At 43.8% G+C, this 25,707-nt stretch overlaps 1 protein-coding gene across 1 annotated transcript; it reads left to right on the forward strand.

The window, feature by feature from the left end:
- The first annotated feature begins 2,922 nt into the window (after positions 1 to 2,922).
- Ccdc77 (coiled-coil domain containing 77) lies at positions 2,923 to 25,107 on the forward strand. Its single transcript, XM_032905778.1, has 11 exons — positions 2,923 to 3,104; positions 5,646 to 5,883; positions 7,299 to 7,441; positions 12,506 to 12,602; positions 15,628 to 15,691; positions 17,388 to 17,479; positions 19,679 to 19,827; positions 20,263 to 20,482; positions 22,488 to 22,613; positions 22,704 to 22,856; positions 24,787 to 25,107. Exons 1-11 carry the CDS (start codon positions 3,067 to 3,069, stop codon positions 24,931 to 24,933), a joined length of 1,467 nt encoding a protein of 488 aa, XP_032761669.1. The 5' UTR covers positions 2,923 to 3,066; the 3' UTR covers positions 24,934 to 25,107.
- Positions 25,108 to 25,707: the final 600 nt, after the last annotated feature.

Here is a 25,707-nt window from a genome sequence, read left to right on the forward strand (position 1 = left end):
GACCTTAATTTTGGGTGATCTTCTCAGTGCTAGCTTTTATTGACAGAAGCCACCACAGTTGGCTTTCTAGATTGTTTTGAATGGAAAAACTCAAAAGAAAGAGATGAAGAAAATAGTTTGTTTTTTTTTTTTTTTTTTTCGGGGCTGGGGACCAGACAGGACCTTGCGCTTCCTAGGCAAGCGCTCTACCACTGAGCCAAATCCCCAACCCCAAGAAAATAGTTTTTAAGATGAATTTTACATGCAGAATAGACTTGATCAAGTGAATTTACTAGAGTTATGAAAGGAGTCATAATTAAACTCCCAGGAAGCTCATGAACAAAGGCATAGAACTAAAAACATGGGTCTGGCATCATGTTTAAGCTTTTAATCCCAGTGCTCAAGAGGCAGAGGCAGAGGCAGGCAATTTCTATAAATTCTAGACCAATCTGGTTTATATAGTTCCAAGCCAGCCAAAACTGCATAGTGAAATCCTGTCTCAAAAACAAACAAAAAGGTACATTTTATAGAAATAGGATGTGTTTGGGGAAAGAGAGAAATAAGTCAGGGGAGAGAGCTTAAGCTCTAAAATAGAAAGTTCTGAATTCTAGGCTTTATTTAATGTTCATGTCTATATAAATAGCCACTGATCCATTTATAATTTGTTTTGTTTTTATTTGTTTTTTGGTACAAGGTGTCTATCACCATATAACTCTGCTTATATGGAACTCAGACTGGATAGGAGACTCAAGAAAGGAGTGGCCTAACCTTTCTCTTAAAAAAAAAAAAAAAAAAAAAAAAAAAAAGGGTTGGGGATTTAGGTCAGTGGTAGAGCGTTTGCCTAGCAAGCGCAAGGCCCTGGGTTCGGTCCCCAACTCCGAAAAAAAGAAAAGAAAAAAAAAAAAATCATTAGACAGGGGCTGGAGAGATGGTTCAGTGCTTAAGAACACTGGCAGCTCTTCCAAGGGACGTGGGTTTGATTCCCAGGACCCACATGGCAGCTCACAAGAGGAATGCATCTAGTGCACAGACACACATGCAGGGAAAACATCCATACACATAAAATAATATTTTAAAAATTATTAGAGCCAATTATAAAAACAGTATAATTTGGCTCAGCAGGTGGAGGTGTCGTCAGGCCAGAGAGGTTGACTGCCCTGGTGACTCCAGGGAGTAGGGATTCCAGGGAGCAGGGATTCCAGGGAGCAGGGATTCCAGGGAGCAGGGATTCCAGGGAGTAGGGATAGAAACCTGACTCTTTAGGTGTCCTCCTGTCTTCACGTGCACACACATACACATATTTTTTTTTAATAAAAAACCAAGATGATTTTTCCTCCCCAGTTAGATGTCAGTTGAGATAGAAATTATAATCATACAGAATTTTTTTCTTTTTCTATTTAAGTATATATTTTTTTTAATTTTTGTTTTGTTTTCCCGGCAGTAGAGGATTATATCCTCACATATCCTGGGTGATCACTGGCAAAGATAAAAAAAAGAGTAGAAAAAGCAAGTCAAAGTATTTTTGGCTCTCTGTTCATTCTAAAATTGGCATGAATCGTCTACCGTAATTTCCATGGACTATGTTGCTAATTTTAAAAAGTTTTCTTTTTTAATTTATTATTATGTGCATGTGTGTGTATGTAGAGGTCAGAGGACAATTTTGTGTGGGTTCAGGGATTATACTCAGGCTACAAGGCTTTTTTTTTTTTTTTTTTTTTTTTTGAAAAACCACAAAAGAGCATTTATTCATTTTCTGAGGCTGAACTCAGCCGCCGCTGTTAGGGATTAGCTCCATAACCAGCACAGTCTCCCAGGAGCCAGGGCTGAAGGAGTAGTCACTCTCTTCGGCTTGCTGCTCTTGTAGAGACTGTGAAATATCAGCAAGGACAAGGTATTCTTCAGAAAATCACTTCCGCTCAGTTCTGTTGTAGGTTTAAGGAACGGTAGGGACATGTTGGAAAATTGAGGTACCGTATTGGAATATCTGGGTGTTTGTCCTCGCTACAAGGCTTTCTAAGCCATCTCTGCAGCCCCTGTTTGCTAATTAGAAACTGGCTGGACAGTGATAGAAGCCTGTAGTCTAGGTGCAGGCTGAGTGAGGCTGCCAGTTCCAGACAAGCCTGTACTATATACCAAGATCCCGAAACAGAAACAATTTGAGTGAGCTTGTGTGTACCAGGCATGGTGCTAGCACAGACCTCTGCTCATGGGACTTTGAATTTGGAGGGAGGAAGATCAGAAGTTCAGTGCCAGTTTAAGCAACATATGTGAATTTGAAACCAGCCTGGACTCCATAAGATCCTGTTATGGTATGGGTGGGGAGATAGCATAGTTGTTTGCTCAGTATACACAGAACACTGAAGTTGATCCGAAGAACTACACAAATTGTGTTTGGTGGCCCCTGCATTCTGGAGTTGGAAGCAGAAGGATCACAGGTTCAAAGTCATTCTCAGATACATAGGGAGTTTAAGACCATAAGTTACATGAAACCTTGTCAAAAACAAACGAACAAATAAACAAACAAAGCAGTTGGGATGTGGTGGTTCCAGGCCAGCCTGGTTTACACAGTTAGTTTTAGGACACTCAAGGCTGCACAAAAAAACCCTGTCTCAGAAAAACACAAAACCAAAAACCATACTTAGGGCTGTAGCTGAGTGGTAAATGTTTGCCTCATACACATAAAAATAAGATATATTCTCCCCCAAAAGTCTTTTTTTCTGGCTGGAGAGATGGCTCAGTGGTTAAGATCACTGACTGTTCTTCCAGAGGTCCTGAGTTTAAATCCCAGCAACTACTTGGTGGCTCACAACCATCTGTAATGACATCTGATGCCCTCTTCTGGTGTGTCTGAAAACACCTATAATATATAATAATAAGTAAATAAATCTTTAAAAGGTTTTCTTTTCTTTACTACAAGTTGGATAAGCAGTTAAGAAAATGCCCAGCGTTGGTCTAAGTAGACTCTCTTCAGGAGTCAAATGTGGTAACAGGTGGGAAGTGTGTGGGATAGCCTATATTTATTTATTTACTTTAACTTCCTGGCCCTCATCGTCATTTTGTGTATTTGATAGGTATGAATAAGACAGAATGAACTTTACTCCGACACATACACCCATCTGCAGAAAGTAAGATATTTGCTTATTTATGAGTTATTAATGAATCAATACCACTTTAGGTTTATCCAGTCAGTATAGGAGATAAGGGGACAGCATTCTTTCTAAATCTCAATTCTCTGTTCTCATTCAGAGTCTAGTTTTTTAGTGGAGTGGGGGTGTGTGTGTGTGTGTTGGTTTTTTTTTTTTTTTTTTTTTTTGGTTCTTTTTTTTCGAGCTGGGGACCGAACCCAGGGCCTTGCGCTTCCTAGGCAAGCGCTCTACCACTGAGCTAAATCCCCAACCCCTGGTTTTGTTTTTTCAAGTCATTTTCTCTGTGGAAGTACTAGAACTCATCTAAGTGTGAATGGAGGGGTCCCAGGGATGCTAGCTCTTGGGTCATAGGGAGTAACCAGTCTGTCAATAGGAGGTGGATTTGCTACATAGCATTCATCCCTCACCCGCACAGCTTCCCTACTGTAGAGTGTGAGAGTCACTCTTATTCTGTGCGCATTGATGTTTTGCTTGCATGTATGTCTGTGTGAGGGTTTCAGATCCTTTGAAACTGGAGTTGCAGTCAGTTGCAGGCTGCCATGTGGGTGCTGGGAATAGAGCCTGGGTCCTCTGGAAGAGCAGCCAGTGTTCTCAACCACTGAGCCAGCTCTCAAGTTCAAGTCACTCTTATATCTATTGGCCTCTTTTTCACTCTTTGAAAATAGAATTTTATTTCTATCATGTTTTTGTGTAGGGTGCTCAGGATGTGGTGTTACAAGTCCAGTCCCTAAAAGCTGTCAATAACCGAGGAAGTGCCATCCGTCACCTATAACCCTGGCAATCTTGTGCAGTTTCTGCACTCTAATGTCTGTTTTGTTATGGTATAATTTGTTTATGTGCATAGATATTTTGCCTGCATGTGTGTTTGTGCACCTCTCGTACAATTGATTGGCTCCCCTGGAACTGCAGTTACAGGTGATGGTCATGAGCTGCCATGTGGGTGCTGGGAATTAAACCTGGGTCCTCTGGAAGAACAGCCTGTGCTCTTAACTGCTGAGTCATCTCTCTAACCCCATATATTATACATTTTAGACCACCAAACTGGATTGGTTTTCATAGGAGGACTTCTGCACTGTTTCTTTTTAAAAATTCTTTTATGTGATTGGCTCTTTTTTAAGGGTGGTAGTACTTGGTACACATTATGTGTAACCCTGGCTTGCCTAGAACTTACTACATAAACCAGGTTAGCCTTGAACTCAGATATACCTGCCTCACTCTTTGATTTCTAGCTCTTACTGTGTTAGCTTAAGTCTCTTGATTATTATTTTACTATTATTTTAATGGTGTGCTATTGCAGTATGCCTGCATGCCAGAAGAGGGCATTGAACCCCATTACAGATGGCTGTGAGCCACCTTGTGGTTGCTGGGAACTCAGGACCTCTGGAAGAGCAGTCAGTGCTCTTAACCACTGAGCCATCTCTCCAGCCCCCCAAGTCTCTTGATTATTAAGAACAAAGAAACTGAACTTTCTTTTCCAGTCATTCTTTTTTTTCGCTTTTGCGTTTTGGGTTGGTCTGGAACTCAGTGTAGCCAAGGATGGCCTTTATTTCTGGCCCTCCTTCCTTGACTTCCTGAGCACCAGGATACTTTTACCATTTGTGCCATCTTGTCCTGATATTTGCAGTGCAGTTTCAGAAGCTAGAGTTTAGCTAGCTTCTGGAAAGATGTTGTTCCTGTTGCTATGTACCTTATATTGGATTTTCTAATGGGTATTATATACTTTTTTTTTTTTAAATCTCGATCATTTGATTTTACCAATGAAGGCTCGGGAACCAGACTGCCTGCTCAGAGAGGCAGAGAAAGCACCCAACTGACATCCCAGAAACAGTTCCTTCTCTCACTACATTTCACAAAAGCTCCTTCAAACCACGTGTCCCTTCCGTCTACTTATTGTGTGTCTCTCTATCCATCTTCCTGACTCCCTCTTAGTCCCTGGATTTTTCTTAATAATCCTATGTTCATTTCCTGTCTACTGGCTGTGTGTTCTGCCTCTTAACCTATGGCTGACTTTATTTAATCCTGTTTACAATATTTAAGCATAACGCTCTTGAATTAAAGGTATATAAGGCTGAGCCACACTACAACTAAAAACAGGTTTTTCCAGTAAATAGCAGTGTCAGTTCCCAGTGTCGTCCAAGGTCCTGCAACAGTATTATGTAGTATCCATTTATATTGTTCTTTTAAATGTTCCTTTTAGTCTCTGTTGTTTATTTTAGATATTGTTTTAAATCATTGATACTTAGAAAACAACTCATAAGAATTTTCAGTAACCAGTTTGACTCAAACTTTTGGTGCATGTGAGCACTTAACACCACTGGATGTGGCAACGATGGCCTTAATCCCAGCACTTGGACCATAGATACAGGTCCATCTTTGTGAGTTCAAAATCAACCTGGTCTACATAGCCAGGGCTACATAGAAAGACTATCAAAACAAAACACCCATAAACCCCCTTTTATTTAAAAAAATGTGTTTCACAAGTGTTCAGGAGATTTAATATATGCTGTCTAATTTCACTAGAATAACAGTTGCCTCCAGGCGTGGTGCTGGCTCTGGCTTTGATGATACCAACAGGTGGAAGAAAATGGCAGACTCAGTGGAGTCAACTCCCCTGCCTTCAATAGAGGATCGTCTGGCTGTCCTTCGCCCTTCTCAGGAGCTTCTGGAGTATTATCAGAAGAAGATGGCTAACTTTGAGGCAGAGAATGAAGATGTGCTGAAGAAGTTAGAGCTCTACAGAGAAACTTGTGAAGAACAGGTGAGAGGGGTGGGGGATTCCTGTGGATCCTGGAGCTCACTGACCAAGCCTTGATGAACTGCTGATGACACACACACACACACACACACACACACACACACACACACACAGAAATAGAACAGGGCAGGTGTGTGGCATTCTCCGATGCCCATGCTGTTGGCAATGAAAGGAAACTTAAGGGCTTAGTCATTAACGTCTGAAATTCCCAACCACACTAATCCTGTAGCTTGCCTTTCAGTTTGCCCTCCTTCCTTTTCTTCTTCCTTTCTTTCAGCAGTAGATACTGAACCCAGGGTGAAGCCTGCTTACCTGATGCTCTGTCACTGAGCTACATCCCCATCTCATCCTTTCTCTTTTTGGCTCAAATCTGTGCACAACTTAATACCATCACTTGAATTCTCTATTGGAGAAACTGTCATTTAGGTATATTCCTATACAAACCTTATTCTCCGGTATTACTCGTTGTCTTGGAGGCTTACTGCTTCCTTCTGCTCACCCAGGCCTAGTCCCGGAAGCTTCTAGCCTCCATACCATCTTACCTAGGCCTAGAATGTTTTCATCCTCTGAGACTGACTGCCAAATAAGCTCGCCCTTTTCAGTTCCTTCTGAACTCCGGCTGGCTGGTTAAACTCAGCTGTTCTGGCTCCAACTCTTCTCCAAGCTGACTGATTCAGTCTGTGTTTTCTCTCTCTCTCTCTCTCTCTGTCTCTTAATTGCCCTGCTTGGCCTCAAACTAACTCTGGCAATCTGTTCTAATCTTCTAGTTCCTTCTCATTCTCTGGTTCATTCTGTCTCCATCCGTGTCTAGTTTGTTATCTCTGTAACCTGTCTCTGTAAAATTCTCCCAGTAAAATTGCTTTCTCTTCCTTTCTTCACTGCCCCTTAAATGGCTTCCCTTTCCCCTCTCTCTCTTCCTGAGAGTTGGGCACACCTTATTCTGTCACATATTTTTCTGATTCATCTTTTTTTTTTTTTTAAAGATTTATTCATTTATTATATATAAGCACACTGTCGCTGTCTTCAGACACACCAGAAGAGGGCATCAGATCCCATTACAGATGGATGTGAGCCACCATGTGGTTGCTGGGAGTTGAACTCAGGACCTCTGGAAGAGCAGTCAGTGCTCTAAACCGCTGAGCCATCTCTCCAGCCCCTGATTCATCTCTTATCTTTCACATTGTCTGCCATTCAATCAGACATCACTTTCAAACACTTCTACAAATGGACTTAACCTTCATTGTTTGGGATTAAAGGTATGGGCTAAGGGCTGAGCCATAACTAGAAGTAGGTTTTTTGTTTGTTTTTGTTTTTTTGTTCTTATCGGTAAATAACAGAGTACGATCAAATATTCTCCATATCTACTAAGATGTTTCCTTTGAAACCTAATATGTTTTCAACTATTATATTTTTTCCAGCATAACCTTGAGTGGAGCTTGCAGCAGAGAGAGGGAGAGATTGCTGAACTGCAGAGAGCCCTGAGTGACATGCAGGTCTGCCTCTTCCAGGAAAGGGAGCATGTCCTACGACTCTACTCAGAGAATGACCGGCTAAGGATCAGGTACTGGCTCAGTGCTTAAGAGTGAGTGCCTCTCCCGAAAGGAACTGAGTTCAGGTCCCAGCACCGTGTTGGGCGGCTCATAACTACCTTTAACTCCAGTTCCAGGGGATCCAGGGTCATGTTCTAGCCTCTGAGGCCATTATAAATATGAACACAGAGTCACATGTATACAAAGAATTAATAAAAATATTAAAAAAAATAATTGGGTACTGAATAGAAGGGAAACGTTAGAATGAAAACTCTGGGTTACACTTCAATGATGAGATGTATCTACAGTCATTCTCTTTGGTTGTGTCCCAGGGAACAAGCTTTGATAGAGATTTACCTGTAGGTAAGTCTAGGGAAGTTCTTAGAGAACAACACAGCACCTCTGAGCAGATAATTTTGGCAAATATTGCCACAGAGAATGTTAGAATTATGATAGGGTGCTTAGAGGCCAGCCGCACAGCAAGCTCTAGGATTAGAGTAGTCTTTCTTGTGTTTGTTTGGTTTTTTGATTTTTAGGTTTTTCAAGACAAGGTTTCACTATGTAGCCTTGGCTATCCTGGAACTTGCTCTGTGGACCAGGATGACCTCAAACTCACAGAGACCCACCTGCTTCTACCTCTGCCTCTGCCTCTCTGCCTCTTGCCTCTGCCTTGCTGCCTCTCTGCCTCTCTGCATCTGTGCCTCTCTGCCTGTGACTCTGCCTCTGCCTCTGCATCTGCCTCTGCCTCTGTCTCTCTCCCTCTCTCCTTCGCCTCTCTGCCTTTCTCCCTCTCCCTCCGGTTCTCCCTCTGCCTCTGCTTCTGCTCCTCCTCCTCTCCCTCTCTCCCTCTGCCTCTCTCTCTCTCTCCGCTCTGTCTCTCTCTCTCTCCCCTCTCTCTCTCTCTCCTCTCTCTCTCTGCCTCTCTGCCTCTGCCTCTGTCTCTCTGTCTCTGCCTCTCTGCCTCTGCCTCTCTGCCTCTCTGCCCCTCTGCCTCCCTGCCTCTGCCTGCCTCCCTCTCTGCCCTCCTGCCCTCTGCCTCCCTCTGCCTCCCTGCCTCCGCTCCCCTCTGCCCTCTGCCTCTCTGCCCCTGCCTCCTGCCCCCTGCCTCCCTGCCTCTCTGCCTCCTGCCTCCCTCTGCCTCTCTCTCTGCCCCTGCCTCTGCCTCTGCCTCCTGCCTCTGCCTCCCTCTGCCCTCTCTGCCTCTCCCCTCCCTGCCTCTGCCCCCTGCCTCCCTCTGCCTCCTCTCTGCCCCTCTGCCCTGCCCTCTGCCTCCCTCTGCCTCCCCTGCCCCCTGCCTCCTCTGCCCCCCTGCCTCTGCCTGCCTCTGCCTCCTCTCTGCCTCTGCCTCTCTGCCTCTGCCATTAAAGGCCTGCACCATCCCCACCTGGCTTGAGCACCTTTTCATCTATTTTTTTACCCATTTATGTGACATTGGAAAAATGTAAATTCAAGTCATTGCTAGTTCTTTTCTTCCGTTGTAGTTTGGTAACTTTGTTTGCTTGTTGAAGCAAGGTCTCATTCTAGAACCCAGGCTAGCTTGGAGATGACTGTGTTGCCTAGGCTGTCCTCTAACTTGTGCTCCTCATGCCTCAGTCTTCTGAATGCTAGGATTATAGTCTTGAGCCACCATGAGCCGCCCTTTTGTTGTTGTTTGAGTTTTATTTTAAGTGCTTTTAAATTTTTATTTATTGCCGGACAGTGGCCATACACACTTTTAATCCCAGCACTCAGGAAGCAGATGCAGGAGGATTTTTTTCCCCCTTAAATCATGTACCTCTGGCTGTTCTGCCAGCCTCTGTCTCCCAAGTCATGGGACTAAAGGCATGTTCCACTGTGTTCAGCATGTGTATGTGTATGTGTAAGTGTGCAAACATACATGTATGGTAAATGTGTGAGTGTGCATGTCAGTGGCTGACATCAGGTGTCTTCCTCATATGTAAAAATATGTTTCTTCCATCAAATGTAAAGCTATAAACTTATTATAAAACCAAAATAAATAATTTAGCCCAGGGATGGTGGCACACACCTTTCATCCCAACTCTCGGAAGGTAGGTCAAGGCCAGCCTGGACTACAAAGTGAGTTCTGAGCTATCTAGGGCCACCCAGTGAAACCATGTCTCAAAACAAAACAAAACAACACCCAACAAAATATTTATTTTATGTGAATGAATGTTTTGCCTGCTTGCCTTCATGTATGTATATATAGATACACACACACACACACACATGCACGCACACACACACGTATGCCACCTGTGTGCAGGAGCCAGCGGAGGTCAGAAGAGGGCATTGGATCCACTGGATCTAGATGGTTGTGAGCTGCAGAGTGGGTGCTGAGCCTCAAACCTGGGGTGTCTGCAGGAGCAGTCAGTGCTCTTAACCGTTGAGCCATCTCTCCAGCCTCCCCTCTTGCTTTCGAGACTGGGTTTCTCGCTGAGCCTGAAGCACTCCAGTTCTCCAGCACTCTTCTGTTCCTGCCTCCTCAGCACTGCCAACCAAAGTCACGCTTTCTTTTCCCGGTGAGGCATCATCTGGCCTTTTTTTGGAGGCAGGGATTAGGCAAGGCTACTCTACAATTCTTTATCCTTCTTTTCTCAGTTTCCAAGTGCTGGGATTACAAGTGTGCCATTATGTCTGGTTGTTTGTGCTTTGGAGAGAATGCCCTGGCATGCCCTAAAATCTTCCCTGTGTCCTGTCCATGTGAAATAATCATGTTTATCATGTACTGCTCCAAAGGTAAAGAACTGCCACGGCTTAGGGAAGGACCTTTGAAGCAGGCTCTTGTCTACCTCGTGTGCACATGGACTTCTTTCTTCTTCAGGCCGTGGAACCGAGGCGTTTGCCTCATTAGTTCACGTACCTGAGACCCAACTACTGTGCTCTAGCAGAGACTCATCTGCATTGAAACCTCCTTTGGAGGTGTCCACAATCCATCTGCTTTGTATAGGTCATAGTAGTGAGTGAAGGGAAGAAATTGTGTGCACTTCCCCCAGAGTCTTTTATCCTCTGTGTGTCTTCTTGACCAAGTAGGGAAGGCTAGTTTGAGACGTTTCCCACTGGCTTACCTCTGAAGAAAAATAAAACAAAAGATAAAACCAACCAAACAAAAACACCAATTCCCTAACTTGGAAGTTGTGCCAACTACCAAGTGTGTACCTCCTAATTAGACATTGGAAACTGGGGAAATGAGTCTGGAGACCTAGTAGACTCACTAGATCTGGGCCAAAATTTGATTACTAGGATGGTCCCCATATGACTGATGCCATGATGCTGCTTCAGGTTACCAGGTAACAGCTCTCCTGAGGCCCTGTTCCCAACAGGCCTTGAAATACTTGTGGAAAACAAGGGCTTGTCCTGGGAGATAAGGTTCTCCTCTGGCTTATCGCCTGGGAAATTGGATAGAGGGTGTGTGTGTGTGTATGGGGGGGGGGCAAGAATACGGGAGCATGCAAGCAGGAACATGTGTGCCGTGGTGTTTGTGTGAAGGTCAGAAAACAACTTTTAGGAATCAATTGTTTTCTTCTACTATGGGTTTCAGGGAATGAACCAGTGCCAAGTTTGTCCAGTGAGCACAATAATTCACTGAATCCTCTCGCTGGACACAGATTGTGGGGTTATCTTTATGGTGCTTGTTTGTTTTGGAGGAGGGTGGTGGCCTCTTTTCCTCTTTGATTACTCTAATTGTTCATCCAAAACCCATTAATTCCTCCCCTGCCCTGCTCTTAGGAGCAGTGTTCTATAAATCATCTGTGTCGTCAGCTCTGAAAAATCCCTGTTCAGCGTTTGCTTCCTTGGACTGTTCCTGACCTTAGCTGTGTTAGGTTGGGTGCCTTGGGAAACAAACTGCACTAGGGATTTTCTTCCGGGATGCATGATGGAAGTACCCTAGCAAGAGAGGAACAGGAGGAGAACTGCCCCTGAGGAAACGGGGAGTCTGGCTGGGAAGTGGAGAACTTTGACTATGATTCAGTTTTGGCAGATTCCAGTCAATACCATGGGGGCTCTGAAGCTGAATGGCTTTTCAGAGTCATCTGAAGTGAGGCAAGGAGACAGCACTGAAAGCAGGCTGTCCCTGAGGAATGGGAGGCGTAAGCAGGGAAGCGAGTGTCCTTTCTCCTGAGGGAGAATGGACTGTTAGCCATGTGCAGGCTGTGTTCCTTATCAGGGCTGCAGAGGAAGACCAGCTGCTGTACTCTCCTAGAAACAGCTAAGAGATTATTCCCCAGCCCCTCTTTGGATTCCTGAAATGAAATACTTAATCTTCTAATAGCTGGAACTAAGATACAGTTCATTTTTAACTTGTGGGTATAGTCATTTTTTAAAATTTATTTTATGTATATGAGAACACTGTCACTGTCTTCAGACACACCAGAAGAGGGCATCAGATCCCATTACAGATGGTTGTGAGCCACCATGTAGTTGCTGGGAATTGAACTCAGGACCTCTGGAAGAGCAGTCAGTGCTTTTTTTTTTCTTTTTTTTCGGAGCTGGGGACCGAACCCAGGGCCTTGCGATTTCTAGGCAAGCGCTCTACCACTGAGCTAAATCCCCAACCCCGCAGTCAGTGCTCTTAACCGCTGAGCCATCTCTCCAGTTTGGGTATAGTTATTTTAAAACATCAGAAGCTGAGGATATAGCTCAGTTGTAGAATGTTTCCATCGAGTGCACAAAGCTCTTGGTTTGTCTCTAGCACCACATAAACTGGGTGTGGTGACATGGGCCTGTTCTCTTAAAAGCAGACAGAAGAACGAAGGATCAGAGTTATCCTTGGCCCTACAACAAGCCCAAGTATGACCTGGGATATGTGAGACTGTCTCAAAAAAAATAAAAATAAAAATCAAGAAATCTTTTGAATTCTGTTTTGTTGGTTTGGTTTGGTTTTAGACTACTGTGTAGGCCTGGCTGGTTTAGAACTCACTGTATAGACCAGGCTTGCATTGGATTTCCAGAGGTCTTCTGCCTCTGCCGCCTTTGTGCTGACACTGAAGGTGCGTTCCACCACCACTGGCCAGAAGGGAAGTCTTTTAAATAGAGATGGTTGCTTACATGGAGTAAGTGTGTAATGATTATTTTTTTTTTTTTTATGAGAATTGCAGGGAGCTGGAGGACAAGAAAAAGATTCAGAATCTATTGGCTCTTGTGGGAACAGATACCGGCGAAGTGACCTATTTTCTTAAGGAGCCTCCCCACAAGGTGAGTAATTTCTACTATGGTCTGATGAGTGTGACCTTTGCAGGATACAGGTAAGGGTCCGTAGTCAGACCCTCTACTTGCCAGCAGTGACTCATGGAGAGCAGTGAGCCAGCCAGTATCTGCTGGAGGCTTAAAGCTCTTCTCTGCAAAAACCTTGTGAAGATTTTTTTTTTCAATATTAAGAAACTGGCAAGGGACCAGAGAGATAGCCTAGCAGTTAAGAATACAGACTGCTCTTTCAGAGGAGCTGGGTTTTATTCTGAGCACCCACATGGCAGCTCACAAACCATCCGTAACTCCAGTTCCAGGGAATCAGATACACTCCTGGACATGTACACAGGCAAACACCCGCACACATAAAATTAAAAAAAAAAAAATCTCTGAATGCTCGCTCAAAGTATAACACATTTTCACTGCAAATTAAGTCTTCAGAGTTAGTCCTACACGTCATTTCTGCAAGGGAGGGGGCTGTCACCTTAATTTTAATTATGCTTTTATGTGTAGTTCCTTGTAAACGCTACTAAACTTAGTACATTTTCTACTTTAAACAAGAATTTTTTGCCATTGAAAATGCAGACTGTAAAGACTATTAGAAGTACATTTAAGGCGTCATAACTCTGAAAACTCAGAATCCCTCCAGATACTGACTAGTCACTGATCCTCAAGAGTCACTCGAGAGTAACTTGCCAGGAATTTGAAAACACTGAGAAAAGTGTTTATTTGTTTTCATTGTATGTTTTAATTCCAAATTATATCATTGTTGGTGAATAGGTGTACTTTGGTTTTGTTGGTAAGGAAAAAAAGAAACTTAAAGCCATAGCTCCCTGACCTAGAAGCGTGAGGCTCTTGTCCATCCCCAGCGCCATACCAGACAGAACAAAAAGCAAACTGAAGCTAAGACAGGGCAGACGTCTTTGCTGAGATTACAGAGGAAAGCAAGGCTAGTCTTTGTGAAGAAGATATTTCAGTACTGACTTTTTTATACGTATGATAAATTAATAATGGTCTTTATCATAAACACACAGATGGTGAGACACACTTTAATAATCCCAGCACTTGGGAGGTGGAGGCAGGAGTATCCAGTTCATGGCCAGCCTGCATTCTGTGAGATCTGGAGAACCAAAACTACAACAAAATCCCACACAGACAGAAGTCCATCGTATAAAATTAATCTATCCCCAGAGAGGATAAATAATCATAAACAATAGAGTATTTATATAGGATATATATATATACATATATATGCAGTGTAAATATATATTTGTTTTTTCCAATCATAGAAATATTTATGAGCATATATGTACTATTTTAATTTTTTTTCTTTTCTTTTTGCATTTTTTTGAGACAAGGTTTCTCTGTTTAGACCTGGTTGTCCTTGAACTTGCTCTGTAGACCAGACTGACCTTGAACTCAAGAAATCTGCCTGCCTTTGCCTCCTGAGTGCTGGGATTAAAGGCATGCACTCTAGGCATATTCCAGTTCTTAAAATTAATTTATGTTTATTCTATGTGCATTGGCGTTTGCCTGCATGTAAGTCTGTGTGAGAGTATCAGATCTTGGAGACAGTTTTGAGCTGCCATGTAGGTGCTGGGAATTGAAGCCAGGGCCTCTGGAAGAGCAATCAATGCTTTTTTTTTTTTTTTTTTTTTTTTTTTTCGGAGCTGGGGACCCGAACCCAGGGCCTTTGGCGCTTGCTAGGCAAGCGCTCTACCACTGAGCTAAATCCCAACCCGCAATCAATGCTTTTAACCATGGGGGCATCTCTCCAACCCCCTATTTAAATTTTTGGGGTGTTATTGTTGTTTTTAAGTTTTGCGGGTTTAGTTTTTGAGACACTGTCTCACTGTGTATCCCTGGCTGTCCTGGAACTTTTTGTAAACCGGACTGGCCTCAGACTCACAGTGATCCATCCACCTGCCTCAGCATCCTGAGTACTGGGATTAACGATGTGGGCCTTGGGGTCTGGAGAGACGGCCTAGTGGTTAAAAGCACTTGTCCTTGCAGAGGACCTGGGTTCAATTCCCAGCCCCCACATGGAGGCTCATATCATCTGTAACTCCAGGTCCAGAGGATCTGAGGACACCAGGCATGAGCATGGTACACATACATGTATGACGGCAAAACATACATAGAATAAATAAAGATTTGGGTCAGATTTTTACTTTGTGTGTTAAACAAACAAAGAAAACCCCAAGGTGTAAATCTGTAGCCCCAGTAAGTCTGACCAGCAGGTAACCAGGTCAGCCATGAGGTCTGATCTCAGACTTGTCGTCCGAGGGGCACGCCACCTTGCTTGGCTGCTTCTCATTTTTGTAAAGAATAATTTCTCTGTAGCATTATCATATATACCTAATGTGCATAGTTTTACTGTTCTCTTAGGGTCCTTGTCAAGGGCACCTTACTTTTTTGAGGAAGAGGTAAATTTTGAGACCAAGACTCCCTTTGCACCCTCGGCTTGTCTGGAAGTTAATATGTAAACCAGGCTGTCTTCAGACTCTTAGAGGTTTGCCTGTGTCTGCTCCCAAATGCTGGCATTAAGGGTATTCACAAAGAGCACTTTTTAAAAATATATTCTGTTAAGTTGCAGTGTGAATTTATTTATTGTTAATTAGTTTGTATTAACATTGGATTTTAGCAAAAAAAATTTTTAAAAAGGAAAAAGAGAAAATGTTACCTTGCCCAGGCTACCTCTCATGTACATATAATGTGTTTACATGATTATATATGGGTTTTGACCTGTTTAACTTCAAATGTTAGATCTGTAAAACTAAGGCTAAAAACTGCAGTTTCACACATATTGAATCCACTTTTTTTTAAAGATTTTTTTATTAATTTTTATTTATATGAGTATACTGTAGCTGTCTTCAGACACACCAGAAGAGGGCATCAGATGTCATTACAGATGGTTGTGAGCCGCCATGTGGTTGCTGGGAACTCAGGACCTCTGGAAGAGCAGTCAGTGCTCTTAGCTACTCAGCCATCTCTCCAGCCCCTTGAACCCACTTTTATACCTTTTGTTCTTTAGGCCAGCATTCTCCAGAAGACTATCCAGGCTGTAGATGTGTGTGAGCCTTCAGCTTCCAAAGCAGGTAACCACCATACTAGAAGTTTCTCTGATGTTGAATTGAAAATCCCACTGCAATCAGTTAGAAAGTTTTCCCTACTAGACAGAGAGAGTGGCCGGCATTAGTAACGATGTCTCTGGCAGTCTACTAGTGTATACTTCTACAACTATGGAAGGAATGAACTAGTGTTTAATGCAAGGGGTTTTTGTTGTTTTGTGTGTGTGTGTGTGTGTGTGTGTGTGTGTGTGTGTGTGTGTGTGTTGTGTTCATGGAAGCATGTGTATACAGAGGTATTTGTGTCAATGCCAGAGTGTTTTGTTTTGTTTTTTTTTTTAATTATTTTTAATGTATGTGAGTATACTATTGCTATTGACAGACACAGCAGAAGAGGGCATCAGATCCCATTACAGATGGTTGTGAGCCACCATGTGGTTGCTGGGAATTGAACTCAGGACCCCTGGAAGAATAGTCAGTGCTCTTAACCGCTGAGCCATCTCTCCAGCCCTGGTATTTTTACCTTGTTGAGACATTGTATTAGTGATCAGGGTAACTAGTAGATAGCCATCACCTTTTATAAGCACTGTGTAGTGTTGTTGTAAAAATATAAAAATAAAAAAGTATGGTTGTCTTTTATCCCGCTAGGTCCGCTCCTTGGTGCTCAAGGTATCTGCTAGGTATCTTGGGGGAAACTCATCCCAGCCGCACACTTTCCTACACTCAAATCCTCACATAAAAGAACACACAACACAATAATCTTAGATCCAGTTGGTAAGATATAATTGCCCACTTAAACATACAAAGGCCGGTACCATCCATCCCTTGAGAACATTAATAACAACTTGTAAATACACAGAGCAGAATCTTTTTTTTTTCTTTTTTTTTTTTTTTTTTTTTTTTTTTTTTTTTTTTTTTTTTTTTTTGGGGCTGGGGACCAAACCCAGGACCTTGCGCTTCCTAGGCAAGCGCTCTACCACTGAGCCAAATCCCCAACCCCCACAGAGCAGAATCTTAACATCACCTGCCATCTTGTCTCGGCTGCCACGGCTTCTCTCCTCTCTCTCTTCTGTCTTTTCTCTTTTTCAGGCTCCTCCTCTTCCTTCAAACTTCTCTCCTACCCATCCTTCCTTCTCCTCCAATGACAGTCCTCCTTCTATCCTGTACCTGCCCCTCACCTGTACTTTACAAATTCAATGGAGCATCAAAATACAGATAACTTCAGGGCAAACCACAACTGTGTAGCCTTGTCTGCTGCTAGCTGTTTTCACATATTCAGTTGTTGTCAGCCATACTTATGCTACTGTGCTAGAAACCATTAGAGGTTGTTCTAGCAGCCCTGCACCATCAGCCATCTTCCCCACCGCTCCTCCATACCCTTCCCAGGCTCTAGTGAACTCACTTAGTTTTTGTTGCTTGTTACCTTTCCTTTTGAAAATCATGTGGTATGTAAAAACCAAAGTGTTTAAATGTGAGTTTTTACTGAGGAAATATTCACAACTTAAGAGAAACATTCTGCCACAAGATGGATATGATTACCCAAGTGAGGTGCTGCAGAGTCCCCATAGGAGACTTCTGCCTGGGAATCGGGTGCTGTGGGTCTCCAGTGTGTTCTTCTCTTGCAGGTGAAGGAAACTAAACTCTGCAGTCAGTGCTGGTGCCTGAGTAGCAGAAACAGAAAGAAGAGCTGAGCAGAGTTTTTGATGAACTTCTGTTTTCTATTTAGATCCTACAGTAAGCAAAAGACGAATAAGAGTAAAGGACAAGGAAGACATTTCTGAGCGTTACCAGAGGGACATACAGACACTCCTCCTGCAGGTGACACTCTCATCCAGAGGGACATACAGACACCTCCTGCAGGTGACACCTGCAGGTGATACATTCGTCTTGACAGACCAAGGGTTTCTCTCCACACACTGAGCAATGTATAATGTACCCTTGCTATTATAGGAGAATGATCTCTTTGCACCAGGATTGCATTCAGGCATTATGGGGCCAAGAAAATTGAGATTATTCTTAGTACTGAGCACTTTTTTTTCTAGCAAAGTTAGAGATGTTTTTTGTTGTTTTTGTTTTGAGTTTTGCTTTGTTTTGAGACAAGGTCTCTCTACACAGCCCTGGCTGGGTGACCTGGAGCTCACTGTGTAGACTAGGCTGACCTCCAACTCTGAAATCCACCTGCCTCTGGGATTAAATACATGTGCCACCACACCTGCTTTAATACAGATTTAAATATGAACATTGATGTAGGAGAGAAAGCCCTACATAGTGGCACACTTCTGTAATCGCAGCACTTAGGAGCCTGAGAGGAAGATTGGCAGAAAGCTGAAGCCTGCTGGGCTGTAGGGACAGCAGACCAAGTACGGCTACCTAGCAAAACCCTGTCTCTACTTATCTTCACTCCTCAGAGATCTGCGATGGAGTGAGGGGTTCTGCTGTGAGGGGTCTTGAAGAGAAAGAACCCCGAGATGCCTGAGTCACATGGAAGCTTTATTCACGGCCTCCAACTTGTTGAGGTTTTTAAAGGCAATTTTGCATGTATACGGCAAGGCAGTGTGAGCGTCTGCAGCGTGAAGTTATTTACAGAAGCAGAGAGAGAGCAGTTAATTGTCAGGCCATTCTCTAACCTTTGGTCATAGACACATCGTATAGAATTTAGGCTGGTCCAGAGACAGTTTACACTAGGAATGTTGGTGAATTTATGGTTGATCTGATTGAGCAAGGGCCAGTTTTCCCAAGATGGTTTTATCACTGAAAGTATTCTTAGGGGTATCTTCACAAGATCACATAACTATATATAGTTCAGTAGCCCTCTGCACTGCTGCAGGCAGCCCATTACTGTACAGATCAGGAGCTATACAGGGAATGAAGTTTTGTTTAGTGCAGGGTTTTTGTTGTTATTGTTTGTTTGTTTGTTTGTTTTTAAGATTTATTCATTTATTATATATGAGTATACTGTAGCTGTCTTCAGACACACCAGAAGAGGGCATCGGATCTCTTTACAGATGGTTGTGAGCCACCACGTGGTTGCTGGGAATTGAACTCATGACCTCTGGAAGAGCAGTCGGTGCTCTTAACCGCTGAGCCATCTCTCCAGCCCCCTGTTGTTGTTATTGTGCGACACACACATGTGATCTTCTGGATGCATTGTATAAGCTTGCATATTTGGAAGGAGGCAAGGGGAGAACAGTAATGCACGCCCTGGAGTAGATGTGGGTTTCTCAGGAGAGAATAACCTCTTAGCACTTACACTTTAAAGTCATTATTTTCTATTTGAACATTCTACAATGCTTCTGGCAACCATTTTAGTTCATATGCTAAATCCTATCTAACAAAACAATTCTAAAATGAGAATTCCCATTTGTTTTACAACAAGGTTTCACCTTGTAGCCCTGGCTAGTCAGTAACTTGCTATGTAGACCAGGCTGCTCTGAAACTCAGAGATCCTCCTGCTTCTGCCTCCTGAGTCCAGGCCACTGTGCCTGGTTAGAGTTCACTTAGTGATTGGCCTGAGGACTATGGAAAGAGTGGCACAGCGACATTGCCTGTTTGACAAATCAGCATTGGGGTTGTGTTCATTTATTTAGTGCATGTGTTCTGAAATTTAGGAAAATGATAAACCATTATCATACTCCCAGCAACCACATGGTGGCTCACAACCATCTGTAATGAAATCTGATCCCCCCTTCTGGTGTGTCTGAAGACAGCTACAGTGTACTCACATATAAAATATAAATCTTTAAAAAAAAGGTGGGGAGTGATTGGAGGAGACACTTTACTTTGATTCACATGTGCACACACAGGTATGAACAGAATACAGGCATATACAAAACGCATACACAAGTAGATCAGAACTGAGATGTATCTATTTTGGTCCCTGCCCACCCCTCCACCCCACCCTCACTCCCCCACCCCTGCCCGCCTCAGTTTTCCTTCGTTTCTAGGAAGGGCTCACCTTAGATACAAAGTCATAGAAGCAGGAGTGGATAGCTCACTCCTCTTCTCTCGGCCCTGTAGGTGGAAGCACTTCAGGCCCAGCTGGGAGAGCAGACAAAGCTTTCTAGAGAACAAGTCGAAGGGCTCATGGAGGACAGACGGATCCGAATCGAGGAGATCCAAGTTCAGCACCAGAGAAATCAAGAGAAAATCAAAGAGCTGACCAAGAGGTGAGGACTCACAGAATACTGTTCTAATAGGCGTCCTGTTTTTCTGAATAGCTCAGCTGTTCTAAGCACTATTACAGAGGACCTGGGTTCAGTTCCCAGCATGTACATCAGGTGGCTCACACCATCTGTAACTCCAGTTCCTGGGGGATCTGGCACCTCTGTCCTCCAGAGGTGTTCAACAACTAAATTATGCAGATAATTCACATAGGTACACATTTTTCAAAAATCTTAGCCAGGTGATGGTGGCATACGCCTATAATCCCAGCACTGGGGAGGCAGAGGTAGGCGGATCTTTGAGTTTGAGCTCAGCCTGGTCTACAGAGTGAAAAAAAGAAAAGTCCAATTTTTAGAGAACCTGAATCGTCTTTTGGAATAGCCTGTGATTCCACTGTACAGTGCGAGCATATTCACGCTCACAGCTGTTCTTTCTTTCAGTCTCCATCATACCCAAGAACTGCTCTACCAGAGCACCAAAGACTTTCTACAACTAAAATTTGAAAACCAAAATAAAGAGAAGTTGTGGATGCTTGAAAGAGACCACCTGATGTCAATGATGAAGCAGTACAGAGTGCAGTACAGGAAGAAAGAAGATAAGCTTGGGAAAGTCGTTCCTACTTTACATGAGAATCACCATGCTCAGAATGAATATGTGAAGGTAATGCCATTCTCTTCCTGGAACAGTTGAGAAACTCGGAATTCCAGGGGGCTGAGTTGAAGCCCAGTTGATAGAATGTTTGTATAGCATACTGAGGCCCTGGACTTGATCCTTGGCGCTGTGTAAAGCCAGGTGTGATAGCTAATGCCTGTTATCCCAGCATTTGAGAGATTAGAGAGGGTTGGGGATTTAGCTCAGTGGTAGAGCGCTTGCCTAGCAAGCACAAGGCCCTGGGTTCGGTCCCCAGCTCCGGAAAAAAGAAAAAAAAAAAAAAGAGAGATTAGAGAAGGTGACGGAAAATTCCAAGTCCTCCCGGGCCGGCCGCATGTTGACTTTGGGAGCCTGTCAGAGACTCGGAGAATTTCAAAGAGCCTATACATTGTTATATAAGATTCATTCAGTTCCTGAAGCTAGATAGCAATGTCATGGAGTACATAACCAGGAGTAACTGACCATGATGGTGATTGAGAATTTGAAATACTAAGCCAGACAGAATTCCAGACCGGACTGTGGAGTAAGATTGTCTCAAAAAGAAGACAAAAATATCACATGTCATTCATTCATTCATTCATTCATCCATTCCTGATTCAACTTATAGGTTTAGCAATGTAGAATTAGACAAGTCTGTTTTTCACTGTGTTTATATTTTAGTGAACAAGGAAAATCATCTAATTTTATGTTAGTAAGAGACTTATGTAAGGATTGTATTACTTGTTGGAACTCTGCTTCAGAAAGGGACCTAGGGACATCTTCTTAAGTCTGGTGCTTTTGCTGAGGCCTGTGATATTGATTAGGGGAAGGGCATTCCTGGCAGAGGGAGAAAGAAGTCCCTTGAGCATGTTTGAGGGAAAGGAAGGATGCTATCATGGCTGTAAAATAACAAGGAGGAATTGGGAGCTGGCGATGAAGCTCATTGGTAGAGATCAAGGAACTGATCAAGGCCTGAAGTTTAATTCTTAGTGCCACAGAGAAGAAAACAAGGAGGAACTGACATGCAGGTCCCGGGGTAGATGGCCCGTAGATGGCCAGTAGATGGCCCTGCAGGCCCTGTGAGGATATAAACAGCCCTAAGGATTGTGTCTTGGAAGGGTTGTATAAGGAAGTAGCATGATCTGATGTGACGTTAAGACTGGGTTTCAGGTAACCCAGACTGGCTTCCAACTCTCTGTGTACCTGAGGATGGCTTTGAACTTGTGATCCTCTTGTGAGCCTCTGCCTCCTGAGTGCTGGTGTTCTGGGCGTGTGTCACCACGCCACTGGCTTATTATTTTGAAGCAGGAGGTTCATTGTTTCCTAGACAGGGCTTAAACCCCCGGGCTCCAGGAATCCTGTGTTTGCCTCCAGAGCAGCTGGATTACAGGGTACACCTGTGTATATAGACTTTTTATTTAAAAAATTGCATTTATTTATTGGGGGGGGGTGCAAGGCAGGGGGAGCAGTGTGTGAACATACCGTGACACAAATGTAGAGTCAGAGAGCTTAGAGGACTCGATTCTCCCCTTCCACCATGTGGGCAGGGTGCCAGGCTTTGGGGCAAGGGCCTCAGTGCCGACTCTTGCTGCCCTCCTGGTTTAAGAGTTTGAAGGATTGCTGTTCTGGTTCTTTTATAGAACATTTGTAATACATGTTGTGGATATTTCTTTTTAAAGAGCCAAAACATGTAAGCCCTGTTCTGACTTCCTCCCCTGATAGACTAGGATGTGGACATGTAAGCCAGACAACCCTGTCCTTCCCAAGCTGCTGTGTGATGGCATTTCATCAGAGTGACAGCAATCCTCTCCAGGACACCTGGGTTTCTTTGCCTTAAAGAACATCTACTTATGTGCACTGGAGAAAGGATAGACAGGAAGTCTAGCTATAGCAAGACCCTGGGTTGCTCCTCACGTCTGCTTCTACAGATTTGCTCTGAAAATCTTTTCCTCCCTTCTTTACCATAGTGCTATTTTGAATTACAAATTTGATTATAGGGCCGAACATTAAAACTTTTCATCCCTTTGACCCACAGTCTCTTAAGGATAAGCTAACACAAGAGAAAAAGCTGTCCAACATGTACCAAGAACAGTGCATTTCCCTAGAAGAGGAACTTGCTCGAATTCGGGAGGAAGAAGGCGTGAGGAGAGAGATCTTCAAGGTGTGTGGTGTTTCACACTTGGGCTGAGTAGAACACGCAGACTGCGGGGGAGAGTCTCCTTTCCATAAACTCTTCGTCACCCATTTGTAGGATCGCTCCAACAAGATGGGCAAGCGCTTACAGATAATGACAAGACGCTATCAGGCCTTGGAGCATCGACGAATCCTGGAAGTAGAAGGCTTCAAGACGGACATTAAGGCTCTCCGACAGAAGCTGAGAGACCTGGAGCAAACGCTCTATAAGGTACCTTTGCTCCTGAGTTAGGAAAGGGAAATTGAGGTGGGATTGTAGAAAAGATGGTCAGGGTGGTTCCTCAGAAGGATGGCCAAGGATGTGATGTAGATTTCAGTAGAGTGGGTGTAATGTGTAAGAAAAACAAGACGCTGGCTGGATCTCCAGCATTACAAAAACCAATAGGCTGTGCTTTGTCCTTACTTGAACAACAGATGGGTAAGTATCCTTGAGTCCTCTCTGTTAGTTCAATAGGAACACTTGATTGGAAAAACAAAGACCGACATAAACGTACAAATTATCACCTTTTCCAATTCAACTAGATTAAAAAAGTAGATGTGTATAGGAAATGGGGGCTGGGCTCAGTGAGTAAACATTGCTGGTTGTGCAAGCGTTATGACCTGAGTTCAGGTCCCTGGCACCCACATGAACGCTGAGCACAGACGTCCATCTGCAGCAGCCCAGGGCTGAGAAGAAGACAGGGGACCCCAGGAATGTGCTTGCTGGCTAGTATAGCCCCTCACTCGTGTCGTGTGGGCGTGGCTGAGTGCACACACACTCTCAAAAGAATTGTTTGGGTCTCTCTCTCTCTCAGATTTTTCAAGAAAGGAGTCCTCTGTGTGTGTGTGATAGAGTGTTGTAATGATTTTATTCATTTTTATTTTGTTTTTGGTTTTTTTTTTTTCGAGCTGGGGACCGAACCCAGGGCCTTGCGCTTCCTAGGCAAGCACTCTACCACTGAGCTAAATCCCCAACCCCTCATTTTTATTTTATTTGTTTGCATATATGCCTGTCTGTGTGAGGGTGGGAGATCCCCTGGAACTGGCAACTGTGAGCTGCTATGTGGGGGCCTGGAAACTGAACCCATGGCCCCTAGAAGAGCAAACAGTGTTCTTCTCTCTCTCTCTCTCTCTCTCTCCACACACACACACACACACACACACACACACACATATATATGAGGTACACCGTCGCTGTCTTCAGAGACACCAGAAGAGGGTATAAGATCGCATTACAGATGGTTGTGAGCCACCATGTGGTTGCTGGAAATTGAACTCAGGACCTCTGGAAGAGCAGTCAATGTTCTTAACCACTGAGCCATCTCTCCAGCCCCAAGAATTGTCTATTTTTTTGGAGCTGGGGACTGAACCCAGGGCCTTGCACTTGCTAGGCAAGCGCTCTACCACTGAGCTAAATCCCCAACCCCGAATTGTCTACTTTTAAAGTGAGAAAATGACTGAGTAATGAAGTCCTTTCCCAGACACCTTTTAGTATCTAGCTTGCCTTGAGAGCTTTGCTAGAGATTAGCAGTCTCCTTAAGTCCTAAATAGTTGCTATGTTCTGAACAAACAGGAAAAAATGGGCAAATTTACCAATAATGCTGTTATTGGTCTTACTTTTTGTTAACACCTATTTATTTCTGTGTGCAGGCCTGTGTAACACGGTGAATGTGTGGAGGTCAGTGTACTCCTTTCAGTTCACTGGTCCACCATGTGGCTCCTGGGGACCCAACTCAGATCCCCAGGCTTGGTGGCAAGTGCCTTTCCTAACCGCTGATCGACCTCACCAGTGCTGTCTTGGTCTTTTTGCCCATTGTTAGCTACTTGATAATCTGTATCCCAAAGCTTTTCTGCTTTTGTTTTATATTTTTAATATATATTTTTAATATTCGTTTGTTTGAGATGGTTTCTGGTCAGCCAGGCTGGCCTTAGTCTGCATAGGTAGCCAAGGATAACCCGGAACTCTTGAGCTTCTTGCCTTCTTCTCCCAGATGCTTTGGCCGGTTAAATGTTTTCATTTAAAAATGAGTCACTGAAGAATTTTAGTGCTGTATTTATCATATGTAAAAAAGGAGCCCGCCAGCATGGCTGCTCTTTGTGACTTGGTTTCTCTCCCGTAGCTAATGCCATAGTTCTTTCTCTCTCTTTTCTCAACCCTCTAGGCAACCATCAACACCCATGGAAATCAGGATCTGGCCATTCTGTGTGAAGTCCGTGATAGCAACAGGAGAGCTCATAAGATACAAGGAGAGCTGAAGAGCCTCAAGTCTAAAATGTTCAGTCTGGAGAATGAGCTTAGGCTGTGTTGATGTCTCCTTTCAGGGTTGGTTTCCAGAAACCTGAGGCAAGGTCACCTGTTCCCGGAGAGTGGACATGGAGTTGTCCAGAGTAGTGACATCAATTTTAATGAAGATAGTGTTAAGGGCATGATAGCTCACACCTACAATCCTGGCACTTGGGAAACTGAGCCAGGTGGATCTCTCTGATTCATGGCCAGCCTGGTCTACAATAGTGACTTCTAGACCATCCAAGGCTACTTAATAAGACCCCATCTCCAAAAACATCAAACATCAAAACCAGAGAGGAAAGAAGAAAACCAGAAAACAGTGGCAAATCTGGCCCTGGGAAAGCTGCACTGGCAGACCGCCGCCTCCGCTGGCCCTGCTCGCCTCACTGCGGGTAGGAACTGTGGCCGAGTTACTTGGAGACTTTCCTGCTCTTCTGTTGTATATGGATGGACTTTCCTGTCTATAAAGTCAGTTGATGGGATGTAACTTACCTGGGGAAGTGCTTGTCCACCGTACGGAAAGCCCTGGTTCTGTTGCTAACACCACCTAAAGCCAGGGTTGGTGGCTCCTGCAGTCACCACTGGAAAGAGGAGTATGTAGGAGAATCTGAAGTTCACATTCACCCTTGGCTGTGTGGTGAGTTCCAGACTAGCCTGGGCTACATAAGACCGTGTCTAAAAATGAAAACAAGAAACAAACAAAAACAAGAAAACAAACTAAGTGTCAGTGGGAGAACATGTTTCCAGGAGGGCCAAAGTCATTCACTAAAGTGCATTCCTACTCAGGGAAGGAAGG

Source organism: Rattus rattus, chromosome 6, assembly GCF_011064425.1.
Source record: "Rattus rattus isolate New Zealand chromosome 6, Rrattus_CSIRO_v1, whole genome shotgun sequence".
NCBI classification, from domain to species: Eukaryota; Metazoa; Chordata; class Mammalia; order Rodentia; family Muridae; genus Rattus; species Rattus rattus.

Coding starts and splice junctions, on each gene's coding strand:
- Ccdc77 (XM_032905778.1), top strand. CDS start 3,067: ATGAACTTTACTCCGACACATACACCCATCTGCAGAAA. Junction 3,105..5,645: donor CATACACCCATCTGCAGAAA/GTAAGATATTTG, acceptor TAATTTCACTAG/AATAACAGTTGCCTCCAGGC. Junction 12,603..15,627: donor TTAAGGAGCCTCCCCACAAG/GTGAGTAATTTC, acceptor TTTGTTCTTTAG/GCCAGCATTCTCCAGAAGAC.